Source organism: Neodiprion virginianus, chromosome 5 (genome assembly GCF_021901495.1).
Source record: "Neodiprion virginianus isolate iyNeoVirg1 chromosome 5, iyNeoVirg1.1, whole genome shotgun sequence".
Taxonomy (NCBI): Eukaryota; Metazoa; Arthropoda; class Insecta; order Hymenoptera; family Diprionidae; genus Neodiprion; species Neodiprion virginianus.
Genome location: NC_060881.1, coordinates 4,274,800 through 4,301,550, shown reverse-complemented (window position 1 = coordinate 4,301,550; position 26,751 = coordinate 4,274,800). Strand labels below are relative to the sequence as shown.

The 26,751-nt window shown below is 38.1% G+C and overlaps 5 protein-coding genes and 2 long non-coding RNA genes across 12 annotated transcripts; 4 read left to right on the top strand and 3 right to left on the bottom strand.

The window, feature by feature from the left end:
• Positions 1 to 2: 2 nt before the first annotated feature.
• On the top strand, positions 3 to 4,891 carry LOC124305729 (transmembrane and coiled-coil domain-containing protein 4-like). 2 transcript variants are annotated; one of them, XM_046765430.1, is made up of 9 exons: positions 3 to 452; positions 560 to 859; positions 1,329 to 1,340; positions 1,467 to 1,599; positions 1,730 to 1,971; positions 2,045 to 2,347; positions 2,412 to 2,751; positions 2,863 to 3,112; positions 3,199 to 4,891. In XM_046765430.1, the coding sequence occupies exons 1-9, from the start codon at positions 389 to 391 to the stop codon at positions 3,289 to 3,291; spliced, it is 1,737 nt and encodes a 578-aa protein (XP_046621386.1). In that variant the 5' UTR covers positions 3 to 388; the 3' UTR covers positions 3,292 to 4,891. The 2 variants fall into 2 exon arrangements, with proteins under 2 accessions (XP_046621386.1, XP_046621387.1); XM_046765431.1 differs by lacking the exon at positions 1,329 to 1,340 and having other exon boundaries at positions 4 to 452.
• LOC124305738 (uncharacterized) lies at positions 3,988 to 6,609 on the bottom strand. Its single transcript, XR_006908433.1, has 2 exons — positions 6,200 to 6,609; positions 3,988 to 5,425 (listed from the first exon to the last, which is right to left on the bottom strand). It is a non-coding gene; the product is annotated as an uncharacterized LOC124305738 (long non-coding RNA).
• A 1,320-nt stretch (positions 6,610 to 7,929) lies between these two features.
• Positions 7,930 to 10,549, bottom strand: LOC124306069 (collagen and calcium-binding EGF domain-containing protein 1-like). 2 transcript variants are annotated; one of them, XM_046766205.1, is made up of 6 exons: positions 9,827 to 10,549; positions 9,383 to 9,730; positions 9,023 to 9,278; positions 8,653 to 8,922; positions 8,355 to 8,521; positions 7,930 to 8,290 (listed from the first exon to the last, which is right to left on the bottom strand). In XM_046766205.1, the coding sequence occupies exons 1-6, from the start codon at positions 9,847 to 9,849 to the stop codon at positions 8,047 to 8,049; spliced, it is 1,308 nt and encodes a 435-aa protein (XP_046622161.1). In that variant the 5' UTR covers positions 9,850 to 10,549; the 3' UTR covers positions 7,930 to 8,046. The 2 variants fall into 2 exon arrangements, with proteins under 2 accessions (XP_046622161.1, XP_046622163.1); XM_046766207.1 differs by having other exon boundaries at positions 10,491 to 10,549.
• Positions 10,550 to 10,970: 421 nt separating this feature from the next.
• On the top strand, positions 10,971 to 21,251 carry LOC124306065 (GPI ethanolamine phosphate transferase 3). Of its 3 annotated transcripts, XM_046766196.1 has the most exons (5): positions 10,979 to 11,166; positions 11,270 to 13,918; positions 13,990 to 14,160; positions 14,266 to 14,489; positions 14,648 to 15,597. In XM_046766196.1, exons 2-5 carry the CDS (start codon positions 11,299 to 11,301, stop codon positions 14,840 to 14,842), a joined length of 3,210 nt encoding a protein of 1,069 aa, XP_046622152.1. In that variant the 5' UTR covers positions 10,979 to 11,166; positions 11,270 to 11,298; the 3' UTR covers positions 14,843 to 15,597. The 3 variants fall into 3 exon arrangements, with proteins under 3 accessions (XP_046622154.1, XP_046622152.1, XP_046622151.1); XM_046766198.1 differs by lacking the exon at positions 14,648 to 15,597 and adding an exon at positions 21,175 to 21,251 and having other exon boundaries at positions 10,971 to 13,918; positions 14,266 to 14,400; XM_046766195.1 differs by having other exon boundaries at positions 10,979 to 13,918.
• On the bottom strand, positions 16,529 to 19,658 carry LOC124306068 (uncharacterized). 2 transcript variants are annotated; one of them, XM_046766203.1, is made up of 4 exons: positions 19,520 to 19,658; positions 17,029 to 19,001; positions 16,838 to 16,867; positions 16,529 to 16,757 (listed from the first exon to the last, which is right to left on the bottom strand). In XM_046766203.1, exons 1-4 carry the CDS (start codon positions 19,632 to 19,634, stop codon positions 16,641 to 16,643), a joined length of 2,235 nt encoding a protein of 744 aa, XP_046622159.1. In that variant the 5' UTR covers positions 19,635 to 19,658; the 3' UTR covers positions 16,529 to 16,640. The 2 variants fall into 2 exon arrangements, with proteins under 2 accessions (XP_046622159.1, XP_046622160.1); XM_046766204.1 differs by lacking the exon at positions 16,838 to 16,867 and having other exon boundaries at positions 19,520 to 19,657.
• LOC124306070 (uncharacterized) lies at positions 19,942 to 21,172 on the top strand. The gene is made up of 3 exons (XR_006908516.1): positions 19,942 to 20,297; positions 20,866 to 20,922; positions 21,035 to 21,172. It is a non-coding gene; the product is annotated as an uncharacterized LOC124306070 (long non-coding RNA).
• LOC124306067 (uncharacterized) lies at positions 21,204 to 26,641 on the top strand. Its single transcript, XM_046766202.1, has 10 exons — positions 21,204 to 21,365; positions 21,484 to 21,700; positions 21,796 to 22,197; positions 22,281 to 22,847; positions 22,955 to 23,045; positions 23,119 to 23,575; positions 23,668 to 23,792; positions 23,888 to 24,129; positions 24,314 to 24,357; positions 24,587 to 26,641. Exons 1-10 carry the CDS (start codon positions 21,265 to 21,267, stop codon positions 24,735 to 24,737), a joined length of 2,397 nt encoding a protein of 798 aa, XP_046622158.1. The 5' UTR covers positions 21,204 to 21,264; the 3' UTR covers positions 24,738 to 26,641.
• Positions 26,642 to 26,751: the final 110 nt, after the last annotated feature.

The window sequence follows — 26,751 nt, the reverse complement described above, 5'->3', positions numbered from 1 at the left end:
TTTCACGTACGTCACAAGTGTCACAAGTGACATTTGAAACATGAATGAGGAAAAACTGCATGATTTCGGATATTAGCGAATGAAAATACCGGCGTCAATTATTTTATACAGTACCGTGATTTGTATAAAACATATACGCTCATGTGACAAATAGTATTTCCACAAGTATTTTTATTTCTCCCTGAGAGCGTATTTCTAGGTTAGGTTAGACTTCCCAACGCTGTTGCTGGATTGCGGCAAATGTGGAATTTTCATTTCCGTCAATAGCGTGATATCATATTGTGTGTCTACTGATTAAGAGCGTCGATGGTGAATCGTGTGCACAATTTGTAAACGATATCTATAAAATTTTTTAATAACGCACGACGTCTGATACACAGTTGATAAAATGTCATCTAAAGACAGCTGTCCGGATTCAAAATTGAAACAACAGACGTCGGCTGAAAAGAAAGGTAAGTTTTTCGACTCATAATATATACTTGTACACTGGTTGATCAATGAAAATTAATCCTTTCTTATAAAATAGCATAGATGTAATTAACGATGATTTATATTACAGGTATAAAAGAATTGGACATATCAGAAGCTGGATTATACGCATATGGAGCTATATGTGCGCTGACTTTGGCGGAGTTGTTCTCAGATCCCAGCGATCATGCCTACAATAATTTATGCATGAAAATGATCTGTCAGCATTTGAAAATGAATGAAAAAAACGAACCTGTAATGATGTATCTTAGCGAGGGAAAAAGCGAGCAGTCCCAAGAGCCTTATATTGCTTTGCTTATGGAAGAACCCAATTTAAAAGGCAAAACAATTTTAGTTGTACAGGATTTGGTATTACTGGCTGTGCGTAATGGTGAATAAATTTTTACTTTTCAATGCGATATTCATACATCAGCCATTACGTATTCAGTTACCCATTTATAAAAGATTGAAAAGTAATATACCACAAACTAAAATCTTTCATCCATACATTTAGTAAATGGAACAATTAACAGCAGAGTAATCAATTGTACACAAGTTCCTAACAATATTTTTACCAGGAGAAAAATTGGCAGGGGTTTTGGGTACAGACGAGATGAATTTTGAATCTGTGTTTCACATGCATAGAGTTGCTCAATCATATCTTGCGAGAAGGCAAAATAAAAACCCATTCACACAGATATTGTAAAATTGTAGGTATCATTTACACTCATTATGTTCACTATCATCATAAATTTTAACATTTTTACAATATGATAAAATTTTTTCTACCATTCTGATGCGACCAGTTTATGAAAACCTATATTTCATATCACTTTTTTGTATTCTTACATTTTCTTCAGGGATTGTGTCAGGTAATAATCTTAAAAATATTACAAGCACTGATATACATATATATATATATATGTGTGTAGTTAGTAGTAGATGATTTCACAAAATACAATATCAATGGATTCATTTGATGTACTTTTTCAATCCAGGTGAATATGATTCTAGACAAAGAGTACTAATCAGACGAGTATCCGAACTATTAAATGTCCCATTTGAATTAATTGAATTCTATGAACATTCCCTGGTCAGATTGTTGAATGAGAGTCAAAGCGAACAAACAGAGTATGTACATAATATTTTGAATCATTGCTTAATATACTTTTTGTTTTCTTTTACTCACTTTTTGCCTCTGCGATAGTAATCCTTGTCATATAAAATTGGGTCCCATAATTATTTATGATATTCAATACAGGGCAGAGCAACATGAGACTGAACGACGTGATAAAATACGTAGAATCAAGAGATACGCAGCGATTGGCTTGGCCACAATAGGAGGTGGAACATTGTTAGGTTTAACCGGAGGTTTAGCCGCACCATTTATCGGTGTTGGAGTAGGCACAATACTTGGAAGTGCGAGTGCAGCTGCACTGGGCAGTACGGCTGGTATTGCGATTATAGGTTCCTTATTTGGAGTGGCTGGAGCTGGACTGACAGGTTTGACACTGAACTGTTTTTAATGATTGTTTGTAGAGGTTGTCAATGTTTTAATGATTTGATTATCACACAGGATATAAAATGAAGAAACGAGTTGGGGAAATTGAGGAGTTTGAATTCGAGCCCCTAACTCTGTCCGGTTATGGAACTGTGGATCAACAACTTCACATTGTCATTGCTATTACTGGTTGGCTGAACGACGATAAAGTCGATAATGTTGTCAGGCCTTGGCAATCTCTCTCTGTGTCTAGGGAGCAGTATGCTCTTAGATACGAAACAAAGTATTTAATTGAAATGGGTCAAGCATTTGAGTACATACTGAGCATGGCTGTTTCTATGGCCACCCAAGAAGCTTTAAAATACACAATTCTCTCTAGTGAGTACTGTAAAAAAAAGAAATGTACAGGTTGCAGCAATTGGATCATCGTCTCACTTTTCAGGTCTCATAAGTGCTGTGGCCTGGCCTGCTACACTTTTATCAATAGCGTCTGTGATAGATAATCCGTGGTCTGTGTGTTGCCGGCGAAGTTCAGAAGCCGGTAAACAATTAGCTTATGTTCTGCTCACTAGGCAGCATGGAAAGAGGCCAGTCACACTAGTCGGCTTCAGTTTGGGGGCTCGAGTCATATATTACTGTTTGAGAGAAATGGCTGAAATTGGTGGTGGTAAAGGAATCGTACAGGATGCGATATTACTCGGAGCACCAGTTACAAATAATAAAACGGAATGGGAAAAATGTTCTACAGTAGTAGCAGGCAGATTTGTTAATGGATATTGCAGGTATTGTACTGTTAAAATTTATTTGTATATTTGAATAATGGATTCATATCCGATAAAAATGTAGTCAAAGTGCTCGTTGAAAATTTAATGATTTTTTTTTCCATTTTGTAGTAGTGACTGGCTGTTGCGGTTTTTATATCGCACGTTATCCATGAATTCTGGGGTGGCAGGATTGTTTCCTATCAATTGCAAGAAAGTAATAAATGTAGACTTGAGCTCTATTGTGGCAGGCCATAGTGAATATCCTGAAAAATTACCAGAACTGTTAAATTTTGTTGGCCTAAATACAAAGACAAGTCAGGTTCTCGATACTGAAAATGGAATGAAAAAGTCCAATTCTGAAATACCGTGCCCAGAAAAGGTTTGTCTGGAAAAGATGACAACTTGCTTTGAAATCTTATCACAGATGTGTCAAGCCTCATTGACCAATGTAATCCCTTTTTTCAGCACGTGAGTAATCTAAAATTGTCCAAATCTGATATGTGCCTACCTTCCAAGAAATGCCTGACTGAAGAGAAGAATACGATGCCGTCCAATTAGTAGTTCTCCGAAAGATTTTAAAAATCTTTAATAATCAATTATGCCTTTGATATAAGTATTAATTACAAGTCTAAAAATGGCCGTACTAATAAAATATTGGGTAATCAAAGAAAACTAATCCAAGTGATAATATATCAAATCAATTTATTCAAATACATACGATATATATCCATGTACAACAAATCATAACGACGCAAGTCCATAAAATACGAAAGACAAATTACGTTTTTTTAAATATTTTTTTCTTTGTCTTTATCGCTTTTTAAAAAAAGGTCCAACTATGTGTAATGTAATGTATGTTTTGGCTGTCATTTAGAACACAGAGATTTATATAAAACTTATATATTTAAGAAAGTCTATTTATCACCTTTTATACAATAGGATTATTCACGAAAATTTCCTAATTATATCACGTAATTAGAATATTTAAAAATCGTGCAAGAGTTAGTTACGCGCACAAACGTCAACTTGTACAAAATAGCATTTTTATCCTATCCAATACCATTGAGTCTGAAGAGATATCTCTAACGTTAATTATTTTTACAGTCACTATTTGGCAAAAACTCTTTGATTAATTATTGTTTGTAAATATTACGTGATAGCTATTTTGAAAATTTTACATTAATTTGTGAACCAAAGATAATGTGGTTGAGAAATGTACCATATTGTTCCGAATATAAGTCGAGGTTTTTTCTCATCAACAGCGCCCACCAAAATCATCCTCGTCGTATATGCAACCCGTCTTATATGTGGGTAACTAAGAAAAATATCCTGAAATACTGTCTCAGAACTGGGGGTTGTCTTATATGCGGGGTTGACTTATACTCTGAACAATACTTCAGTATCATTATTTTTCTTATCGTTAAATGCACTATTGATGCCTGTATACTGTATGTATGTAACTTGTAAAAGCTATGCTTGAAGAAATGAAACAATTAAAGATGATATTTTATGAAATATGTATTGCTGAATACTGCTTTTGGCTAACATGCAACATAAAAGAGACTCGAACAGTGATCTTATAATTATACAAGATTCTTCCCAGAGCTTTGAGTGAAATCAACGAAATCCGAGAGATACTGAATGAAAATGTAGGATACAAAAAAAAGAACCAACTAGGTTTACATTAAAACTGAGATAAAATTAAAACCTGATAAAAATAACTAAGATTTAGCATGGCAAAAAAAGTTTGAAAAACAATATTCGTAACCCATTGCTGGATTATAGTTTATATTCCATAATGGTAGTCAATTATTGCGTATTTGTTCAGATGAAAACTCAAACATTACTACCATACTTAAAGTACACAGATAATATTTAGAGGGACTTCTGGTTATTCAATATTTGTGTTTCTATAATTTGTATCATTTAGATAAAAATTTGCAATGTCACATATAATTGAAAAAATGACGAATAAAATCTATAAAAATTTTAACAGGGTAGGAAAACCTTGTAGTACACGAATTTTTGATGTCTTCAATGCCGAATCAAATAACATGAATTGAAAAATGCAAGAGATTGAATCTGGCAACTTCATTCAGCTTATTCATCTTTACAAACTTCTCTGTAGATTAACTTCTTGATTGTCTAATTAATACGATGAGTTTAAAAAAATAAGTATTCTTACACATTGAAAGTAGAATAACATAAATTTATAAAACTAGATATTTAACATGTTGCATAAGAGTTAATAATTTTTCTAATAATATTCGTTAGAAACATATTGACTTTTTAGATGAATATACTAAGTACAATCAATAGCTTACGATATGAAAATTTTTCTACTCTCTACTTCTACTCTACTGTTACTTCTTTTGTTGTTTTCTTCTTTATAGAAAGTTGTTTAAAAATGAGAAAAAATCAAACAAACCTATTGGGAGGTTTGATATACTTGTTCGAATTAGTTGTTTTCATATGTTACAACATATTTTGGGTAGCGACCTGCATCGTAATTAGTATAACCCACGAGGCCTTGCATAACTATAATTTTGTTGTATGATGCAGAGTAAGATTCTGCAGTGGATACAGAAGAAAAAAACATGTCATAGTTATAATTCAGCCTCCGATAATCACAATTGAAACGCAGTGCTACTTCCAGCTTCTCTGGACTCTTCAGTGGCATAAAGTAGATTTTCTAAAATGATAAAGAAGTTGACAGATTAGAGCAAATAACGGAAGGAACGGTATGGATAGAAGACCTTACTCAATAGTAATATTAAATATATCAATAGTAGATTTGGTACCGAGGTGGCAAAGTACGTTTTTTTTTTTACCGAGCATAAACTTGCAATATGAGCCATAGGCGAGTACATACACCAGCCAAAAAGGAAGATAGCAAATTCGAAAGCAAAACGACTGCCCTCATTATGCACATAATACTTTATGTAGCAAATGTGGTGTACAAGGTTTTTAGTACAGTGGAGTTAAAAAAAACATTTTTAAGTACTAGGATGTAATAGTGCACTTTCATGTACTCTAATGCTGTTTTTTGTACTGTCGCTAAAATGATTACTTTAAATACCAAACGCAGGTAAAAAAAGATGCGTAAACCTAACTGTATTACATAGAATATTTTGTTAGACTTTATCACAGATTACACTTCATTAGATGAATAGAGTTGTCACATGTACATACATAGAAATGTGATACATATCGGATGCTCTACGCACATAGAAGTTTTTAGCAAGGTTTATAAATAAGTACACACTACATAGACGTGTGTGCGGATTACTACTTTTGTACGTATGCTAGCGAGAGTATATACAACCAAAAATTTGACAAAGAAGAATAATATACCTAATGTGATTTAATTGTGTAAATTAGATGTTTGATGTAAAAGTTTGTCGAGTGAAAACGTTTAATCTGTAAACATAACGTGTATGAAAATTACGATACTTAAGCATCTTACCTCTGAAGGATTATTCATTTGCAGTCTATAAAGTAGATATTTTCCGTACTGGTACGGATTTTGTACGCGTTCGATTTTTACAACAAGATAATTGTCGAAATAATTTTCGACTTTTATGTATTCGTTGATGTCGCGTGAGGAATATTTTGAAAGCTTTACCAGACAGTATGGCTTATTGTTATACGTGTTCGCAGCCCACTCACTGGGCAAAGGCACCGCTTCCAACATTTTATTTCTATATTATGATCTTCGGTGTCGTTGAAACGACCGCTAAACGGCTGGAAGAAGCGACTAAGGACACGTACGAACAAAAATTCCAAATTGCAAAGCACGCCAATTCGTACATCGAATTGTTCTCCACCATCTGAGAGCCTACTCACAACAACTGACCGTACTTGATTACACAGGTTCCCTAGCGGCAGAGAGCGGGGATTCACTGATGTAGTAAAACAGACTGTTTTTGTTGGAATTCCACGCATGCGCAGCGCCGTATTCCGACTATCCGCTGTCGCCGCTCACTGTCGCGTCATTCTGATTCGCGTTCAGTTGTTCACCAGACGCGGTTCGCGACGAATCGCCGTGCGCGATCGTCCTAAAGGCTGGTCAACAATAAGCGCATACGCGTCGCAGTGTAACACTTGTAACACCGTGAACATAATCATGAATACACCTATATGTTTCCATGCATTGTGTTTCGAAGTGTATGTGTAGTGCATACAAGCCTATGACAAGCAACGCTTGCACTAACCGAGGCTCGGACTTAAGAGGAGTTATACTCGATTGCGATGTGGAGTTAGATATCTTTGAATATCCGAGTCCACGGATCAAGAACGAAAAATATGGAATAACGGCTATGTTCTACATGCAAACTGAACAAAAACACATCGATACATTTTCATTTTACGTAACAATAAAGATATTGCACGAGAAATACGAAACTGTGATCGGGATATCTTTTCTTTCGTGCAATTTCTCAATTTTTGAAATTTTTGCATAAAAGGAACTACGTATCTATGGCACGCGAATTCAGTATTTACAATCTTAGAGCATTAATAATCATATTGGTCCATGCTTGTATGTAATAACGCTTTTGGGATTAGTTGATTTTTCGGTAAAGTACTACTTAAACTTTAAGTAGTGAGTCAATTAGAATGTCAACGGCTCTTTCTATTTAGTTACTGTTGCTATTGGTTCAATATTATGTCCTGTAGTGCGCGCGAAAAATTGAAAGTGTCGTGAGTGAAGTTATTTGTGTAAAACGATCTCACGGAAAATGACGTAGTCAGGGTTTAATTTGAACAAATTGAAGAATTCGAGGTGAGTTATAAGATGAGATGAGTGTTAAATTATGCCAAAGTGACACTTGAATGCAAAAATCCACATATGGTTCGTGCTTAGAAAATTGAGTCTCCACACATCATTCATCATAATGGTGAGTCCATAAATTCATTAATTACAAATAACCATTATTTAAAAAAAAATCAGTTCTGTCGGCATGTCAGTTGCCATGCGGGTATTGCAGGATGCATCTCGGTAATGATTGGTAATTATTTTCAATCATCGGTAACTCTGTCATTAATTTTTCTGACGTACGGATCTTACAAGTCTAATCTGCTAATATTGTCTAATATTATCTGTGAAATACGGGTACATATTAGTTCAGTGATTGGTAATTATAAATAGATCACTCAAAGATAAAAATTGATTATATTGTATGAAAATATTATATATTTGTCTGCCAAACTGCTTTATTTTTCACACTTGTGACTATTAGAACTATTATGCGATGCGCAATGATAATCAGTTGTGCTTATAACATATGTAATGCGCGTACAATACAGTAAATATTATGCGTCATATTGATACGAATCTTCTCCAGAATTCTCCAGCTCCTCGTCGTATGAGTATTCTGAAATTACGTCAATCTCGCTGTTTCTAAACTCTTCTACTTCGCCTTTTGGCGCATCTGTCAATTGCTTTGGCAATATCAACGTTCCTTCCCTAGCAGCTCCGCGTTGTTTTTTATGCCTAGACCTTTCCTTGTTCAAACGATGCCGTCGCAATGCTGCCTGCATGTCAAACCTTCTGGGTCTGAAATTATTGTCATTTTTATAAATATTATCACGTTCACAGTAATATTCTTTATCACACTCACATCGTATCCTTGAAAACTTTCTCCTGAAGCAACACTATGTCGTGCCTGACATCCGCCAAAAGTAGCAGTAAGAAATCGAAACTTCCCGGCGAGCCTCTGGGCCCTCTTGGTCCTCGCTCACCAGACTCACCCTTGGCTCCGGTTTTACCTGGTGCACCGATTGGCCCCTATTTTCATTAATATTTGACTATCAAGAATGCAAATTTAGATTCATCGGGGTTGTAGACATGATCCACTAACGACAAGCATATCTTCAGGCTTTAATGAACTGAAACTAGAAGTATTTCATTCTACTAACTACAGGTCCGCGCTGACATTTGCAATAGCCGTTGCTGGTAGGTGCAAAAGAATCAAAAATTGAGTAGGCTTGTTCATTCCCCAAATTTTCAAACGACCGATAACTGTCCGTGTTATGGTGAGGGCCGTTCGCATCAATCCCTGGAAAACCGCGTGATCCAGGGGGGCCAGGAGGTCCTGGTGGACCCATTGGGCCTGGAGGACCAGAGGCATAACTCGATAATCTTATCGCTGTGCTAAGGGCGACGACTTTGTCTTGTAGCTTTCGAACCTGGAATAAAATCATATTCAGTCTATATCGCTAGTAAATTCTTACCGATGTGAGATCTCCGGGATCTTATCGATATAAATTTGCATATTTATTCTCTTGCCTTATCGTGCAGCCGCAAAACTGTGTCGCAGTTGGCGTAACATCTCGATGCAGCTGCTACTGTGGCTCCTTTTGACACCTTAATTTCTTCGCAAGTCCTGTTATCTCCTCTGAGAACAAATCCTTCTTTACAACGACATGAAAAGCCACCGGCATTGTTGATGCAAATTTGTTCACAGTCCGCTTTTCCCTCCACGCATTCGTCGACATCCAGGCATACTGGTTTTAATCCTTGTTTTTGACGTTCCGGACTAAATCTATCCAGAAAGAAATGATAAGGAATATAAGTGATGATGACAATTATGTTTACTTTGTCAAGCTTCTATGTATTTATATGGTGTTTGATTTGTTTTGTTATTACTTGTAACCGTCCCAACAGGTGCAGATCACTCGCTGCATCAAAACGCTGCATTGTTGTTCGCATAAATTGAGGCTGCACGGATCTGTACCTTTTGGTATGCATTGACCATTCAGTAATGTGTATTCCGGGCAGCAATGGACTCTTGAGCAATCCGTCCAGTCGTTATTAACGCCCCGGCATTTATATCTGGTTTTAATTACGTTTGTTGATGGACATTCGAGAGTTTCTGATACTGATGCTGGTAGAGCTTCATAAAGCGCGTCTAAGTAGTATCCTTCTTCTGAGATAACGTTTCTATTATCTGCATACTCCTGCCGACTACTTGCAGCTGTCATCAAAATGTTGAATCTGTTCCAGAAACTCAGTCATGAACCATTTCGAACACAAGCATGAGCACAAAATATAAAAAATAATAATACATTGAAAAGTGTATCATGTACGTACGTGATAAGAAAGCTTGTCCTCATTTTTTCATAAATCTTTGTCTAGATGGCATGATAATTAAATTCTAAAATTCACCTGCAGCGATTCCAAAATGTAGACAAAAATAAGAACTATCAACGATTCGGATTTTCCATCTATCATAAGAATGAATGCGAGAAATTTTGAAGCGTCTACAGTATTCTGTAATTATAGTTAAAGTGCTATTTTTCGTCTAAAGAATTTCAATCTCTTCACAGGGAATCACCTCGATCTCATTACACCGGTAGACTGAGACTGTTCAGGGATATCGTATGCTGAACGAATCGCTTCTCAACTGTCTTACGTAAACTACTTAGAACAGATATACTCATACAAGTTATATTCACTTCTCAATACACTCAACTGCGAGGAACAATGTACCCTTTGTATTAACAAGCTAGCACATTATGCTTAAGTGGAATTGACTTGAAGACGACGGGTGTCATGTTTATTTCAAAGCTCCCTGAGTTTGAAGATCACCAATAACTCGTATTAAGAATATATTTTTATTAAAACATTGATACATACGTTACTTCTAACTATTATAAAATACGTTATAATCGTATAGAAATTGAGTTTTATCAGTTATTTTTTAAATCATTTTATCGTTGTCGTAAGTAAATTGAACATAACGTGTTATAGTTACTTTAATTTTATTTAACGAGACTGCTTGGAAGTAAACGTCGTCGAATGTTTCCGTCACGAAATTGTACGCCAGGAGAAGCTACGACTAAAATAGTTCTCCGGTTTGTTTTTTTTTCTCATTTTTCTTTCCCTTCTCTGCTACCATAAACGCAGTCGTAAAACGAATAGGCAGTTTAGAATCTCCGTCGCGTCTTGTGCGTACAAATGTAAAACGAGAATTCGAATAATTTCAAGTAAGTATGTAGCTGTATAAAATAAAATTCTCCTGAAACGTATTCAAACGAATCCATTATTAGAAGCAGGTTTGCAGTTGTCGATCATTAAATGCCTTTTAAATAACAACATTTTTTGCCGCAACACGTGCGTCCGGCAATGTCCGCAAGCTCTCGGTGCGGTTCGTAAAGACTCGAGCGGTAAGCTCCGATCGGCTCCGACCGAAGTGAAGTTCGAATTTTCAACGTCACCGCTCACTGAGCGCGTGGCGCGACGCGTGTGGTCTATTCATGTGGTATTCTGCGATTTGCTGGCAAATTCAAGACGTTGCACCGCCACCAACCAAAAGGGGTGACGTTCATCGTTTGTTGGTTATGGTAGTTATTACAACCGTCCGCGAGTGTCACTTTCATAAAAAAGTGAAGATCCACTCGATCCTAATTTATCATGAACACGTAACACCGGTGAGCGTGACAATTAGACATTGCTAATACTCTAGGGTAATACAGTATTCACTATTCATAAGAAAAAGCTGATATCAAGTTTAATCTTCCAACAACATCGTAGAGTCGAGTGATGTATAGTCTGTACAAAGCATGAGAAAACAGTGGAGCTACTTTGCATTCCTAGGATGGTTGGCCTACCTCATGATAGCAGGGCTCATCCTATTCACTCGAGGTTTTCTCCTCACTCGAATATCACGACTGGAGGTTGGACAGTGTGACATCAGGCTAAAACCCTGCGGCTTTGAGCCGGGGGATAAATGCAGCGGAGGTATCGACTACAAGGAACTGTTTAGCGACCAGGAGACAGCGGCTAAAACATGCCTCGGTACACAAGCCAGGGTCGTACTGCTCATGGTCGACGCTTTGCAATACGAGTTTCTGGTGTGGAACGACAATCTAACTCCAGAAAATACTTCTTACCACCAAAATAAGGTACCTGTGGTCAAGGATGCCTTGAAAAAATACCCGGACACAACCAGGTTTTACAAATTCATTGCGGACCCACCGACAACCACAATGCAACGTCTCAAAGGTTTAACGACCGGATCATTGCCAACCTTCATCGATGCAGGATCAAACTTTGCCACCGAGGAGATAAACGAGGATAATATCATTGACCAGGCATCCTCCCAAGGCATTGTATTCATGGGAGACGATACTTGGATGGGTTTGTACCCTGGCAGATTCATGAGACATTTTCCTTATCCCTCGTTTAATGTATGGGATTTGGATACCGTCGACGACGGAGTGAGACAACAGATTTTTATTGAATTAAAAAAGACTGATTGGTCTCTCCTTGTCGCTCACACTCTTGGAGTTGATCACTGCGGCCATCGATACGGTCCGAATCACCCGGAAATGAGCCGAAAGTTAACAGAAACGAACGACCTTATAGAGAAGGTGATTGCGACTCTTCAGGATGATATGATGCTGATCGTTGTCGGTGATCACGGCATGACTAGTACAGGCGACCATGGTGGGGATAGTAAGTCTGAGGTTGAGGCAGCGATGTTTGTTTATTCGAAAATTCCTCTGTTGGGTAAAAAATTTGCAAAAAATATCAATGAAGTGCATCAGATTGACTTAGTGCCAACTCTGTCGTCGATTCTGGGTATCCCTATACCTTTTTCCAATTTGGGAACAACCATATTGGATGTTTTACCTCGTAACTTTCACAAAAACACAAATCTCAATGATTTTCAATATGCCTTACATTCTCTCTGGAGCAACATTGTCCAGACTAAGAACTATATCGATACTTATTCTTCTGAGAGTTCCTTGTTTCCTCGTGACAAATTGGAGATTATTAGCCAACGATATCAGGCCATTCATGGGCGCATTAAACACGTTGAGAATTTCGAGGAATTTCAGTCTTTCGTTAATGACGCCAAGTCTTATTTGGCAACGATAAGAGACATGTGTGTTGAAATTTGGGTACAATTTGATTCGTCTTTAATGTCTAAGGGTCTAGTTATCACCTTTTCAACAATCTTTTTTTCATACATGATAGTTGAGGGTATTCCTAGATACCGTATGCATGACATTTTTGAATCCAGTTTTTTGTATACCTCTGCTCTCGTTAATGTTGCAACATCTGTTTTAGTTGGTGCTCTGTACTTTTTTAAAATAATTGAAGATGTGGAAAATATCACTCTCTTTGCCACCAGTATTGTCTCAGCTTTCATGTTTGCCGTATTGGTTGTACAGAATTGGTTGATTATTTGTATGAATTGGTACAAAAAGTGCAAGAGTCGGAAATGGCTGAACTTCACTTCGAAACTTATTTTACTCTTATCTATATGCGGACTTTTCTCAAATAGCTACATTATAGAAGAAGCTCTTGTCTTATCCTTTCTTCTAACTACTCTTATTTGGCTACTTATACTGAACATCAAAAGTAGCAAAAATGAAATTTCAGAAAAGAAGTCCAAGTCAGGGTTAAGAACGTATTCTTCCACAGTTTGGATAGTTTTGGTATTATTAGGTTTAATAGCGACTTGTTTTGTTAGATTTTCACGCTATTTCTGGTCCTGTCGAGAAGAACAGCACCGCTCATGTACTTTCAATGAATTAAGAAAACCAGGAGCAAGCGTGTTACAGAGTACAGGGCGCATTGTCGTTATTGTAACTCTAGTAATAATAGCATTGTTCATATCGTTGGCTAGAATTTGGCTGCACAGCTGTGGCAACTTGGTAGGATTTTCTCCCAACGTAACAGCGGCGCGATATTTTCCTGGGATAATAGTCGTCTGCATGGGCGGATACTGGGTACTTCAACATCTTCCAAAAGATGCTAAAGTTAAATTTGTCAGACCGTGGCAAGTGAATATGCTAACTTGGGTAGTTTATTTTTGTATCACCGTTGGAATATTCTGCGTTTACCTATTTCCGCTGTACGTATATCTTTTGCCGAAGAAAAAAGAGTCGTTGAATGTTTACGGCAAAGAGAACATCATACCCCAATTGTTTAATGGAATGAAGGGACTCATTTGTCGAAAAAAAGAACACGAGGTTGAATCTGTGCCTGTTGTTTACGGATTGGGAACAACTTATAGCGCTACTTTCATCACGCTGAGTGTCTTCTTGACTCTTTTGTGCGCTCTACTGCTGGGTGATACCTTAGCGCCATCAATTGTCATCATGTATATCGTTTGCATCTGCGTATTAGGAATCACGGCGATAGAAAGATACCAGCATGCAACAAATATCAGTGAGTATTAGAATGCAACGAAGAAACAGTCACGCTTCGGTACTACTAATGAAACTTTTTGTTTATATCAGATGAGCTGTTCGAAGTTCCGACTCCATCTTTGCTCTGCTGGTTTCTGATATCTGAGTATTTCTTTTACGCAACTGGTCATCAACCAACTTTTCCTAAAATCCACTGGAACGCTGCATTTGTGGGTACTAGTGGAATTTTTCAAACAAATGTTCTGCCAGCTGTGCTTATAGGTAGGGTACATTCTACTTTCTATGCATAAGCCATCTTGATCCGGGACCAAAGACATTTTACTGCTATCGATGTTATTTTTAAACGTATTATTATGCTACTTCCAGGAATAAATACGTTTGGTTCGCACATTTTATTGGGAGTAATGCTACCCCTGATAGTAATGGCTCCCTTCACGATTTATTTCATTTTTCCCAACATTGCTGGAAGTAAAGCTCAGTCGCAGAAGGATCTTAGGAGAGGTGAACTACTGCTTTACGAGTCTGATAGCAGTCTGCTTACCACAGTATTCTCAGTTTCTGCAAAATATGTTCTGTTTCATGGAATTCGCGTAAGTCTCACAGATACTTTCCTGTAGTACAGGGCATTTGCTATGCACCAGATACTAGTAAACAGCTAAAGAAAATGTCATTGAAAATTTAGAGAAAAAAAATCAATGAGACAAAAAACTTGACCTCTCTATGTATTTATACTTAAAAATTGTTACAGATGTTTGGATGCATGTTGGCTGCCACGATGCATTGCAGACATTTAATGGTTTGGAATGTGTTTTCCCCAAAATTGATATTCCAGGGGTTATCGTTCCTTGTAACAACTGGTAGCGTCATGGTATCATTTTTGTTATTAATTAGGTTACACGATCAGGTCGACAAGTTGTGTAGGCGAATTTCTAAGAGTAGGTGATAGTAATTTAAATATTTATTTTTCGCTTCACAGTGATCGCCTAATGATAGGTAACGGTACACTTTTAATGTGTACTGTCTTGCGATATTTGATACGAAAATAATTATACTCAAGAGCTTTAAATACGCTGACGTAAATGTGTTAATTTATCGTTAAATGATTCTAGAAATATATTTTTATTGTGCTATGAACAGTTTCGTAGATTGTAGATAAATAGGGAATATTGTTTATAGAAAATGATAAAATGCTCAAAGGGTGCGTATAACGTTTGCAGAATTTAATTGACGATTCCGTATTCCTACGTGCATAGAGCTTGGCTGTTAGATTTGTATTCAATCGAATCTTATCTCACTCCTTGTTTCAAAATCTCACAAATTATAGGAATTAGGAATAATTACGTAGAATTTGTTACATGCTTGTATTCATATAATAGTTGGACTAGCATTAATACTAGAGTCTGAAGTACACATATATTGTAAGCTGAGAAGTATTAACTCTATTTAAATTTACCTTATTAGTACTTTTTAAAAATCGACACAGTATTTCTACTGAACAATTTAATTTATTGCATTATCGTTTTATATTTTATCATAACTTGATCAAGTTCATTTTAAATCGCTAGTCAACATTGCGAATTGTTACTACGTAATGTCAGTTTCTTTTTCTAAGTTAATAAATTGTCAACGGTTGATTTTTGGTCTACAGTGAATATCGTATCGTTATATTAACGTCGTTGCTTACAGCGTGATATTTCATTCTTGAAAAAAAAATTTTAAAGTAAATTACTTACATTGATTGTTATAATTTGAAGTAACTTTCGTTGGAGCATACACATAAATTCATATAAAAAAAAAATCGTCAAACTAAACTACATGTATTTTAGCGAGTTCATTTAGGCTCGATTTACTGTTGAATCACTGCCACCAACAATTCTCAATAACTTATACTCATTGTCTTTAGAAAAAATGGTGATGAAGATGTAGTACAAATATAAAGCTATTTTATAGTATAAAAAGTAAAAACAAATTCTTTATGGGGACTTTATACATGGTTTTCGCCAATTGAACAAAGTACACAGTGACCCAGCAAATTATGCAGTATCAGAAAATTTTTGTTTTAGTAGAAACTTCTGGGTATTTCGAATTGTTCCAGAAATTTGTTTGCTAAGCATTGACCATTTCTTTGCCTGCTTTGTTTTATCGCACAGACTAATATATTATGCCCAACGTCCATATATACGAAGTATCGAGCACACTGATGCTATCCTGCGCGCAATGCATTGCTGACTTCTAAAAAACTTAGCAACGCACTTGATGCAGGATTGCACCTGTGTACGCTGTCTGGTATTTTGGATTATTATTCGAATAAGTAACCATCGGGACAATATTTGTTACCCAATCCCACTAGAATGTTTTTTTTTCGTTACTTGGCGTAAATAAGTCTAATTACTCGTCATGCATTAATATTTATTTCATATATACTCACTCATAGTGTACAACCAAATGTTACTGATACCTTTTCATTCGTGATATTATAAAGGTAACGAAACATTTTCCACCGTTTTGCCAGGAAGATAATACTAGAATTTCTGTTTTTGTAAAGCTTGCGTTACAATGTAAAAATTTTTACTTAATGAAAGCTTTATTAAAATGCGGTACACTATACATTTTGTTTTTCATTATACTATACACTACTTTAAAACTTATTAATTTCTTGATTTTTTTTTTTTGTTTCTTTTTTTTTTGTTATGGCGTGTGACTAGAATATGCTGCGATTATAAGTATTTTAATCACTTATCTCAGTGATGAAAATGATGATGATGACGATTGTTTTGGTATTCCTTTTCCATATTATTCGACCAATCTTGCCACTTTGCGGGATAATTTTGATAAACTTGCCCACCACTCTGTCCATCCTGTAACATTGAAAGTTAAAATAATTACTTATACTTATCTGACCAATCTTGGATGAATTAACATTCTATACGTCGCTGACCGTCGTCATATCTTTAGCCGGCATTTTGATCTGAAAATAAAATTATATTACCGCGTTTAAACGAAAATTATTCTTCTCTTTGGTTTTTGTGATTGAAAATTCCATTTCCCGATATTCTCGAACAAAAATAGATACATAGTTCATATTTTAAGGACAACAAAAATATAAATAATAACCAAAAATTGTCTTACCAGAAATTTCACTCCGCCACCTTCGTGTCCTGGTACAGATCCGCCCCCAGCTTGGATGGATTCGATGGTACCAGGCGGGAGACTTTGGTATCCTTGATGCATTTGCATTTTAATTTCCCTGGAATCCTTACCAGGGATGAAGGAGTCAGTATTTACGATATCGTCATTAATACCCTGCTCACTACGACGAGGAATGTCCGGTTCATCGAGGGAATTTCGCCGGGCGTTAGCACTTCCGGGATAAGCAACCCAGAATGAAGTTGGATTGTCGGATAGAGCTCTTGAAAATTTCGAAGAAAATCCTTTCGGCGTCAGTTTGGTCGACGCAATTGTATCCAGCTCGTTTAACTTCGCTTGAATCGCGTCAAGAACGGCCAAGCTCAAACCTCCATCCTCCGGCTTAGGCGTCGTCGCGGGTTCCGGTTCTTCTTCGTAACTAGATTTGATCGCTTCGTTAACAGTCGCAGTAATGTTCGTCTGTAGCTCCGTTAGCATGTCGAAAACCTGCGCCAGGATTATCATTCTCCGCTTGTAAGGCAGTGTTCCGATATCCGCGACTGCTGTTGCGCCAGGCCAAATCGGTGCGAAGGGCTTGAACGGTTTGGAACCGGGAGGAGATGTCGACGCGTTTTTCTGGTAAGCAATCAAGTCGTTGAAGGTCGCGACCATGTCGTCTTTCAGCACGCTCAGCTCTCCGATGATGGAACTGACGATTTGGTCCTTCGCCGTTATCACTGCCTCGTGGTCTGTAGCAGGCAAGGAACGAGTGTACGGGGAAGAACCGGCCGCGGAGTAGCCGAACGGTAAGGAGCGAGTTTTGGCGCCTGGGAATCCCGGCGACATGGACGTTTCGTAAGGGGAATCACCGGCCGCTGTAGAAGCGTTCAGTTTTAGAGAGTCGAACAGTTTATCCAGGAAAGTAGCCACCTTCGTGTCGTATGAAGCGGGATCGGGAATCACAGTTTCTGGAAACCAAAATCCGGGCGGAACTATCGTGCTTTTTGGCACCGGGACGTCGGTCACTGGCGACTCTGTGCTGGTTGCCAAATTCTTGAAGAGGGTGTCGAGGAACATTGATTTCTTGCTTATGAATGCGCCCGGGCCGAAGGCGGCGCTCGGGCCGAAGGCGGGACCCGAGGTCCCGAAAAACGGACTCATAGGTCCGTACATCCCCGGCAGATATTCCTTTGGTACCGAACCGTCGGTAACCATCCGTTTGGTGAGGTCTTTCGACGTTTTCGAATCCTTGCTGCCGGAGAAAATTTTGTCCAAGGGAGATTCTTTGGAGACTTCTTTTTCCCCCGTTTCAGAAACCTCTTCCGGTATCACGTGCATGCTCGAATATGGAGGTGGTGGCTCTGTTGCGCTGCTCGAGGGTTCCCCGTTTTTAACAGGATTTGGACCCGGAAATCCCCGTTTTATAAATGACGAGCTAGCGTCTGTATAAGATGCGGCATCGCCGGAAGTAGCAGACTGTGCGGAAACTGGGCTAAAGGGACCAAGGAATGGCGACTTGGGGCCCATGGGTCCGAATAACCCGCGTTTTATGTTGCTCAATTCTCCGGTCGGCAATCCGTTAAGACTTTCGGAATATTTCATATTCGGGCTGAATTCTCCACCTTCACCGAAACCGGACGCGTACAAAATTGGCAAATCGTTGTTCATTATTCCGTCCGATGTGGAATCCAGGTCTGTAGTTCCCTTCATATTTATGTCTTCAGATCCGTACATACCGGCAGGGTTTGTTGCGTACGGGCCCAGACCGTACCCCGCATAAGGCCCTAAACCAAACCCCGGAAACGGTCCCATCGCCGGTCCCAATCCACCGAACATCTTACTCAGCATGTCTGTCTTTTTTGCGATCATCATTCGCGGATCTACGAATTTTGGAAATAGCGACGGTTTCGGGATGTACGGTATTGACATGGTTTCAACTTCTGGTAGCGGGGGAGGCCCCAAAGATCGGGCAAAAGCTGAAATGAAAAAAATACGTCTTGAATTAAATGGACAAAGTAACGCAGATCTTCTTGATTCATATTATAGAGTTTCCTAGAAAAAGAGAATATGTTTGACTGTATGGGAAAAAGCAAAATCAAGAATCGATTTCTTAGGTATAAATAAAACTGAAAAATTTTCAAATTTGTTTTCTAACAGTTTCGAAAAACGATTTATAGGCAAATGTGGTAGCTTGTGCTATGAACTCTAAATGTATAAATTTTAATCTTGATTCGAATGAGGAAAAACTGAACACGTTATTCTAAATACTGTGAATTGAGAATTTTTTTTTACGGCCAGATTGACAAATACTTGCTCTTACTTACATTTTATTTCTAGTGAACGATTACATACCTATGAAATCAAAAGTTTATTTACGGTCTTGGCTTGTGATTTACATATTCGAAAAAAATGTGTAGTTTCAGTTACCGACGAATACTGATTACCGACGACAAGTTCAACGCGACCGACCGATAAAGAAAGAATCCCAACTTACCGGGCTTGGTAACAAATTTCGCCCATGGTGCTCCAGGTGGCGGGGGTGATTTACCCGCGACTACGGCGAGGAATGTGGATAAAACAACAGCCGATCGTAGTTGGTTCCCGATCATTGCAGAACTGTTTACTGGACTCGGTATTATTTCCCTTTTATATTGTATTACAGCTAATTGAAACTGTAATCTATGCAAATACGGTACACCGGCTGAGAATGCAACCTGTTGCAGACTTGTGTATTATCATGTAATCCGCGAATTGTTTCCACCCGGCTCCATGCGGATTAAAGTGCCCGACAGCTGCATTCTCGCTCCAGTCTCGTCAATTTCCTTCTTAAAAATAATGCTCTGCTATTTCTGTTCGTTCGTTGATATGAAGCATATATACAGTAAAAAAGAAGAGTTATTTAATAAATTTAGATCGTATTACCATGCAAATTTATTATTATCTTTTTATTTTACATTGGGTACATTGTATTCATAAAGTTGCGAAAAGTCGAAAACGTAGGCCCAGACTATTGTTGAAAATAATCAAACGTCTTATTGGAAATTTTTTATTTATTTCCTTACTTCATTTGTCACCAATAAACACGTACCGCTTGTCTTTTGCTAGTATTGTTTCTATTAGCATTGTTTATTCGCGAGATATCTGTCCGATTAACATATGTGCACACAATTCGCGGATTGAGAGAATTATTTTTTTTTAACCGAGAGACGCTTTACGTGAAACGAAGTGCATCATCGAAATACGCAAACTACTTCGACAGCGCGTTCTTAATCGTAAGTACTTTACCGATTTATTTCACCAATTGTAATTCATTATTTGAACGTTTTTGAACATACAATATATCCAACTCGTTTCTGTCGATGTCGGCAAATCGTGTCGCTGACAATGGCTGAATTATCTATCGCTATGCAGTCCTATTTTCAGCGGATTTTGTTCATTTTCACAATTATAGTGGTTTATAACTGCTTAGAAGTGTTAGGACTTGTGTTTGTAATTACAATAATCAACTTCCACGGCAATAGGAAACGTCTATTATGACCTATTTACGATCTTAATTCGCATTGTGCATATCGAGACGCTTACAATGTCTATGCGCGTGCCTTGTTACAACTAACCGCGTATCTGCTGCGAGTCTTTGCATACATTGTAACGAAGTATAGATGGAAGTTGTAGAGAAAAGGAGTATCTAACCAGAAATCTGTATCAGTATACCATTAACTAATGATCGAATTCCAACTTGTTATTGAATAATATTTTTCATCAACTGCCTTGACCATGGCTGTAATATTTCGTGGATTTATTTTTATTCGTGTACATATATATCTATGATTTAATTTTCAGATAAATAAATATAGCGAGGTACTCCATTCCTAGGAACAATGACCATGTTTGCATCTAGTGAGTATTAAATTATTCATGCATGACAATGGTATTCATTTTATTAAAATACTGAAGAACAATGGAAACCTCGAAACTTTTCACATTCTTGATTCTCATTTGCGGTGTCAAGACGCCCCTGGCGAGGTCATAGACGCTATAAGGCCGGATCTGGAGGCATTCACATCGCTGTGGACAGCTCTGAGGGTGAATTACGAGGGCACGAATATCACGAGGACCGTAGCTCGTCTGCTCCACATGTATCAGCCCGAGGAAGGCGTCGTGGCTTACGAAAGACTACTCAGAACCCTTTTCGTTCTTCTCGAAGATTTCGACAGCGACGGTCTTAGGTTTCTAGTTTCCATGGTACCACCGCCCAAGGGAGTCAACGAAGAAATTGTCAAAGAAGTATTCAACAGCGCAACCGGATTCGTTCGCGTCGATGCCCCAATATTTCATAAAAAGTGAGATTTTCCCATTCTCGCATGAAAGGAAAAACAACAGTCATAATAATATAGGGAAAATAGTAAAATGCACAGAGCGTAGAACTCAGATTACTTCAGCATAATTTTTTCCTTCTAGTACCTATTTCCAGTGCAGTAATGCCAGCACGAGTTCAGCTGCACCAACCCTTGACACTCCTTATCCTAGGCCTGTGTCTCGGTCCTGCAACGTCCAAAAACTCGAGAGTATCATTCCTTCAGAGAAATTATTTTCCGCCAAAAGTATGATAACCCAAAATCCCGTGGTCCAGAATGATCCTAACGTTCCAATAAACAGACTGAAAACATCTCCCCAGGTAACCACGCAAATCGTTTCTGCATAGCGTAGAGTGCAGATTAATTATTTGTTGTCTGAAAAACAAGTATTGCATACCGACTGATTGTGTTTCAGATAATACCTTCAGAATCTTCGGACGTTTTTCGCGGTTTTCCACCGAGCGAGATATTCAACACCCAGAGTCATGTGCAGAGTATAAAAAACTTCTACAGACCGTCGGCGAGCTACGCTTTTCCCGCTCTTCCGCCCGGACAAGGATTCGTCAATTTTGCGGGTCAAATTGTCGCAAAAAATTCGGGACAAATTCAGCAATCCCTCGGCACGGGGCTGGTGGGCCCTGCGTATCGACCAAAATGGTTTCAAAACCCGTATTTGGTGCAAAAAAATAGCTATCCCGTTCCAAAGTATCAGAACTTCTACTTGAAGACCGTGAACAATCAGTACGTAAAAGTGCCCGCCGCAAAGGTGAACAATTTTTCCCAGGCGAGCATAAACACCTCGCAGGCTTCTTATCAGGTGAGTAGTTTATTTCTTGGCTCTGTATTCGTTTTGCGATACTCGTAGGTTTTTCTCATATTAATTCCTTTTTCGACGTCCAGGCTATGTACAACAACGCCCATGACTACTTGAGGAACAGAAGTAATACCGTGACTAGCGGTTTGCTGGAGAAGGTACAACGACATAGAAGTCTTCAAGAAGCAACCATTAAAACTATGGTTGCGAAGTGCGAGTCATCGAAAATCGACGCAGTCCCTCAAGTTTTCGACGGTGGCGATGATCTTCCGAGTGTAGAGATTCGCTCTGTTGATGACTCCAGCGCTGTCAACTCAAATCAGGAGGAAAAAATTATTCAGAAGAAGACCACTATTGGTATTATTTCGAAAAGCAGAAATTCAACGGGAAAAATAAATAGTTCAAATATTTGCAATACGTCACTGGAACCTACAGTTGCGAGCAATTATTTGTTAGATACTGCCGATGGTAAAGTTTTTACGGAGGATTACGCCGGTGCAGATAATTCAGCCGCGAATCAGGACAGCTTTGAACAATTTGCCAAAGAAGTCAGAATGAGACAGCGCGCTATACAGGAAGATATATACAAGATGGACATCGTTCACGGCGATTTTCTCCCTGAAGAAGGAATCGACGATAAGGAAGACGCCAGCGTACGTTTCAAATTTGTTACAGTATAAATTTTACCGGGTCTGAAAAGCATTGACTATAAAAATGAAAAATGTTTTTTCTTTCATTATTAAATTGTTATTATCCGCAGTCGATCAAATCCGAGATTCTGACAGCAAGTGAGGAGCTCATAAACAGTTGCAAGAAGTTTTTAGACCGAGCAAAATCGGGTGAATCTGTTGGTGAGTACATTTTTTAAATATTTGATATGAGCGATCGGCTATTATAAGATTTAATCTTTGGCGCCTGTAATAGGTCAACACTCTTCAACTCTTACAGAAGTCCCGATTTTTCCGAGAACCAGATCATTAAGCGACGTTCGTGAGGAAACGTCAGTCCAGTATCAGTCTGATTCAAATTTATGGAGATTGTTGACGACGAAAGATGATTCCGGAATTAACGCGGAAAAGATTGTTCAAGCCAGTGATATCCCTAAGACCCTGGAGGTCTCTTCGGATCAGAGGACGCCCCATTCTCCCGTAGAAATCGCCACGATCAAAGAGGCGGAATCCGTAGACTCGGCACCGTTGAAGCGACTGGTAAGAAAAAAAAAATTAGACGTGCTGACTGCCAAAGCCAAGAGTCAGAAGGCCGCTCAAAAAGAATCTGCAACCGTCTTAGTCGAACTTCAAGATGATGCCAGCCTTTCAGAAGTTGGGCCTAAGTCGTGCACCAGAGCGAAGAGTATTTCGCAGGCGGATTTTTCCGCTAGGTACGTTTTCCAACATGAATCATGGATGGAGATGAAAAATTTCAGAAGCCGATGTAACGAAGACGTAAATAGATCGTGATTTTGTTTACCAGGTGCCCCAAATCCATTGCTTCGCATACGTTAACATCTCCCATTCGTCCATCCACCACAATGGCCGAATTAGCAGCTTACAATAAACAATACTACGACGCATTGCTGAGCATTCAGAAAGCGAAAGGTTAAAGTTAGAACTTACCACCGCCAGCCTTTGTTCTTTGATAACGTTTTTCAAATTTTTGGAAAAATATTATGGTATATTATAATTTCTCGCAGCTGCCGTGGCAAACTCTCTGGCCATTTCATCGGTGGCAACTGGTCCGGTCGGTTTTGATCCGTACTATTATAATTACGTGCAACAACAACATCGTCAGATCATTCAGCGTCGTCAGCAGCAGATTCTCATCGATCATCACCGTTATCCGCAGCAAAAATCGCTGTCCACTGGACCTGCGCCCTGGTACGGACCTTCCGATTGGAGGTATCCCGTCATCGGACAATCCAGGTTACCTCACGGAGTAAGTTTTACTTATGTTGAATAATTATGTGTCTTTTCATTCGAAGCTAGTATTTGTCTACAACGAAATTGAATTTTTCCGATGCTTCTATTCTGAGCTTACATCGTGCTGATATAACGCCCTTTGCAGTAAACATGCGAACCAATTAGCTAATATTAAAATTTTTTTCACCGTTTTTCCTCAGCCCCAAATGCTCCATCCTCCTTCCCGTTGGCCCCCAAGTGTCGGGTGAGTTTGTTGTGCATTTTCTCATTTCTGTTTGTTCGTACAATTCACAGCAATACATAATATGTGGTTCAAACTTATTACATGGCCAGATAAAATCGAACATTAACGTACGACCGACTCAAAAATCACAAATTATATAACCGCATTTAAAAACGTACGTGATATAGTCTTCGAATATTTTCGGTACTCGCAGTTTCAATTTGAAAAATGATCGGATCTTCGCTGACAGGTTCATGGGCAGGGATTCACAAATTTCCAGCCTGCCCCAAAGGCAGCAGACAAACGTGACTCAGCAATCAAAGGTGCCGGTAAAACGTAGGAAACTTGAAGAAATAGTTGGAAGGCTTAAAGAGACTGAAAGCAACTCCGCGACTAACTAACCGAGTGTATTCTAATATAAATAAAATTACCTCGCGACGGAGAAATTTCGATAAAGTACTTCTGTCACTCAGCAGAAATTATCTATTTGTATCGTACATCTCGATACTAACCGATGACCGTGTACATTATTATTTCTTGTATTACCATTAAAATTATTATAGATTGTAATGTTATGTAACTGTATATTGTTTTATCGCAGGCTTACGTATAGTACTCTATACATGTATAACTACCTGCTGGTTCGATCAATTCAGGCGTAATCCTCGCAAATTAAAATCTACCCTGATTGAATTTTTTCAATTTATATTCGTTTTATTCTATTTCCCAGATTATTCGATTCAACGTCGGGGGTATCCGAATGATACGTGTTTTTATGTATAATGATAAATTTAAAAACATTTATGTGTAGATTATTTTCGAGACAAACATTATATTCAACATTCGTGTTTAACGTGCCTCCAGTTGTAGGTATCTTAAGATGGAACAAATCGTTCGACCTCGAAACATCTGCACTTGTGTTATTGGAATATAAAACGGAAAATTATTAATCTTACACGCAATATAATTGCGATAATGCATGCGTGTTATTACGTAATAGATGTTATTAAAAAAGAAAATCGCAGTTTAAAATATTCGAACCCTGCAGCTGCTGATTAAAAAGAAATATAATATGTAATTCCAAAGAATACTTGAAGTATAATATATTAGAAATAGAATTAGTTGTTGCATACCGTTTCAAAGGCTAAATAATGCATTGAATGATTTCCACATATAGATAAAAAAAAATAGATATTTTATTATGTCATAAGAAACAATTTCGGACGAACTTACGTCTACAGTAAACAAATTACGTCAAAATTGTTGCGCAAGTGTATAAATTCTTTGAAATAGTAGCAAAATAATATGTGTTATTGAAAAGAGAAACTTAGATAGTTTAATTAAAAACAGATAAAATTGGTTACGAATTTCTTCGGTATTCCAAATCCACCAATGAAGATGGAAAATTGTTCAGGCTGCGGCAGGGCGTAATATGTACGTCAAACGTTAATTTACTCATGCGGTAACAGCTGTAAACTTGCTATCTGTGCGAAGTTGCAAAAGGTGCAAAGATCGCATAACAGTCTGCGAACGAAAGAGACGAAGTACTTGTTTATAATTTAAACGAGACTACTGCAACTGTGCGCAATTACTTAAATATTATCACTCCGAACTCTCAGCGACAGGGTGACCCAGGAGTCACGCTATCAATCAATGCTCTTTATCATTCAGTCGCGATTTTCATGAATATGTATGTATATGTAGATATTCATGGATGCTCCTCGAGTCACACATAGAATTTAATGCGATTTTATAACTCATATCACGCTCTGTTCGCATATATGTATAAAGTTATTCATCTTAGAAAGCGTTTTAGGTAAGAATTCCTTGGTGACCTGATGTCAGAATTTTACTGGGACCCTGTGAAACCTGAACATTCAATATAAGACTCTTAAATTATACAGGGTGTCCCGTAACTCGCCGATAGTAGTAAATTCGTATCGGTGTAGTGCATGAAAAATGAGTATAGTGAGGTATAAGTGAAATTTCTCTATGTGATGCAACGAAGCTATCTTCTAAGTATTCGGTAAGTACGTTTTTCCTTATTTCCGATTGACTGGAAGTTCGAAAATCGAGGGTTTCCATAATCACTGATTACGAAACTGAAATACAAATTCGGAAATTCTTTCGATTCGCTATTTTGAATTCTCAAATTTCGAGTTCACCTGCGCTATCGATGAATTCAAAAACCTCCGATTTTCAAGTACCGAGTAAATCGGAGGTAAGAAAAAATTTGTGCCGAGTTATGGGATGCCATGAATATTTCGGCTAAACAAAAAAGTTTGCGCGTATAATGTTCTTTACGCAGGAGCGGCAGAGGTGCGTTTTCATGAAATTCAATTCGAGTCACGTATCCCCGTTGTTCGAATTTTTACCGATCTGGCGGTAAAAAATACGTCGTCATGCCTTGCTGGG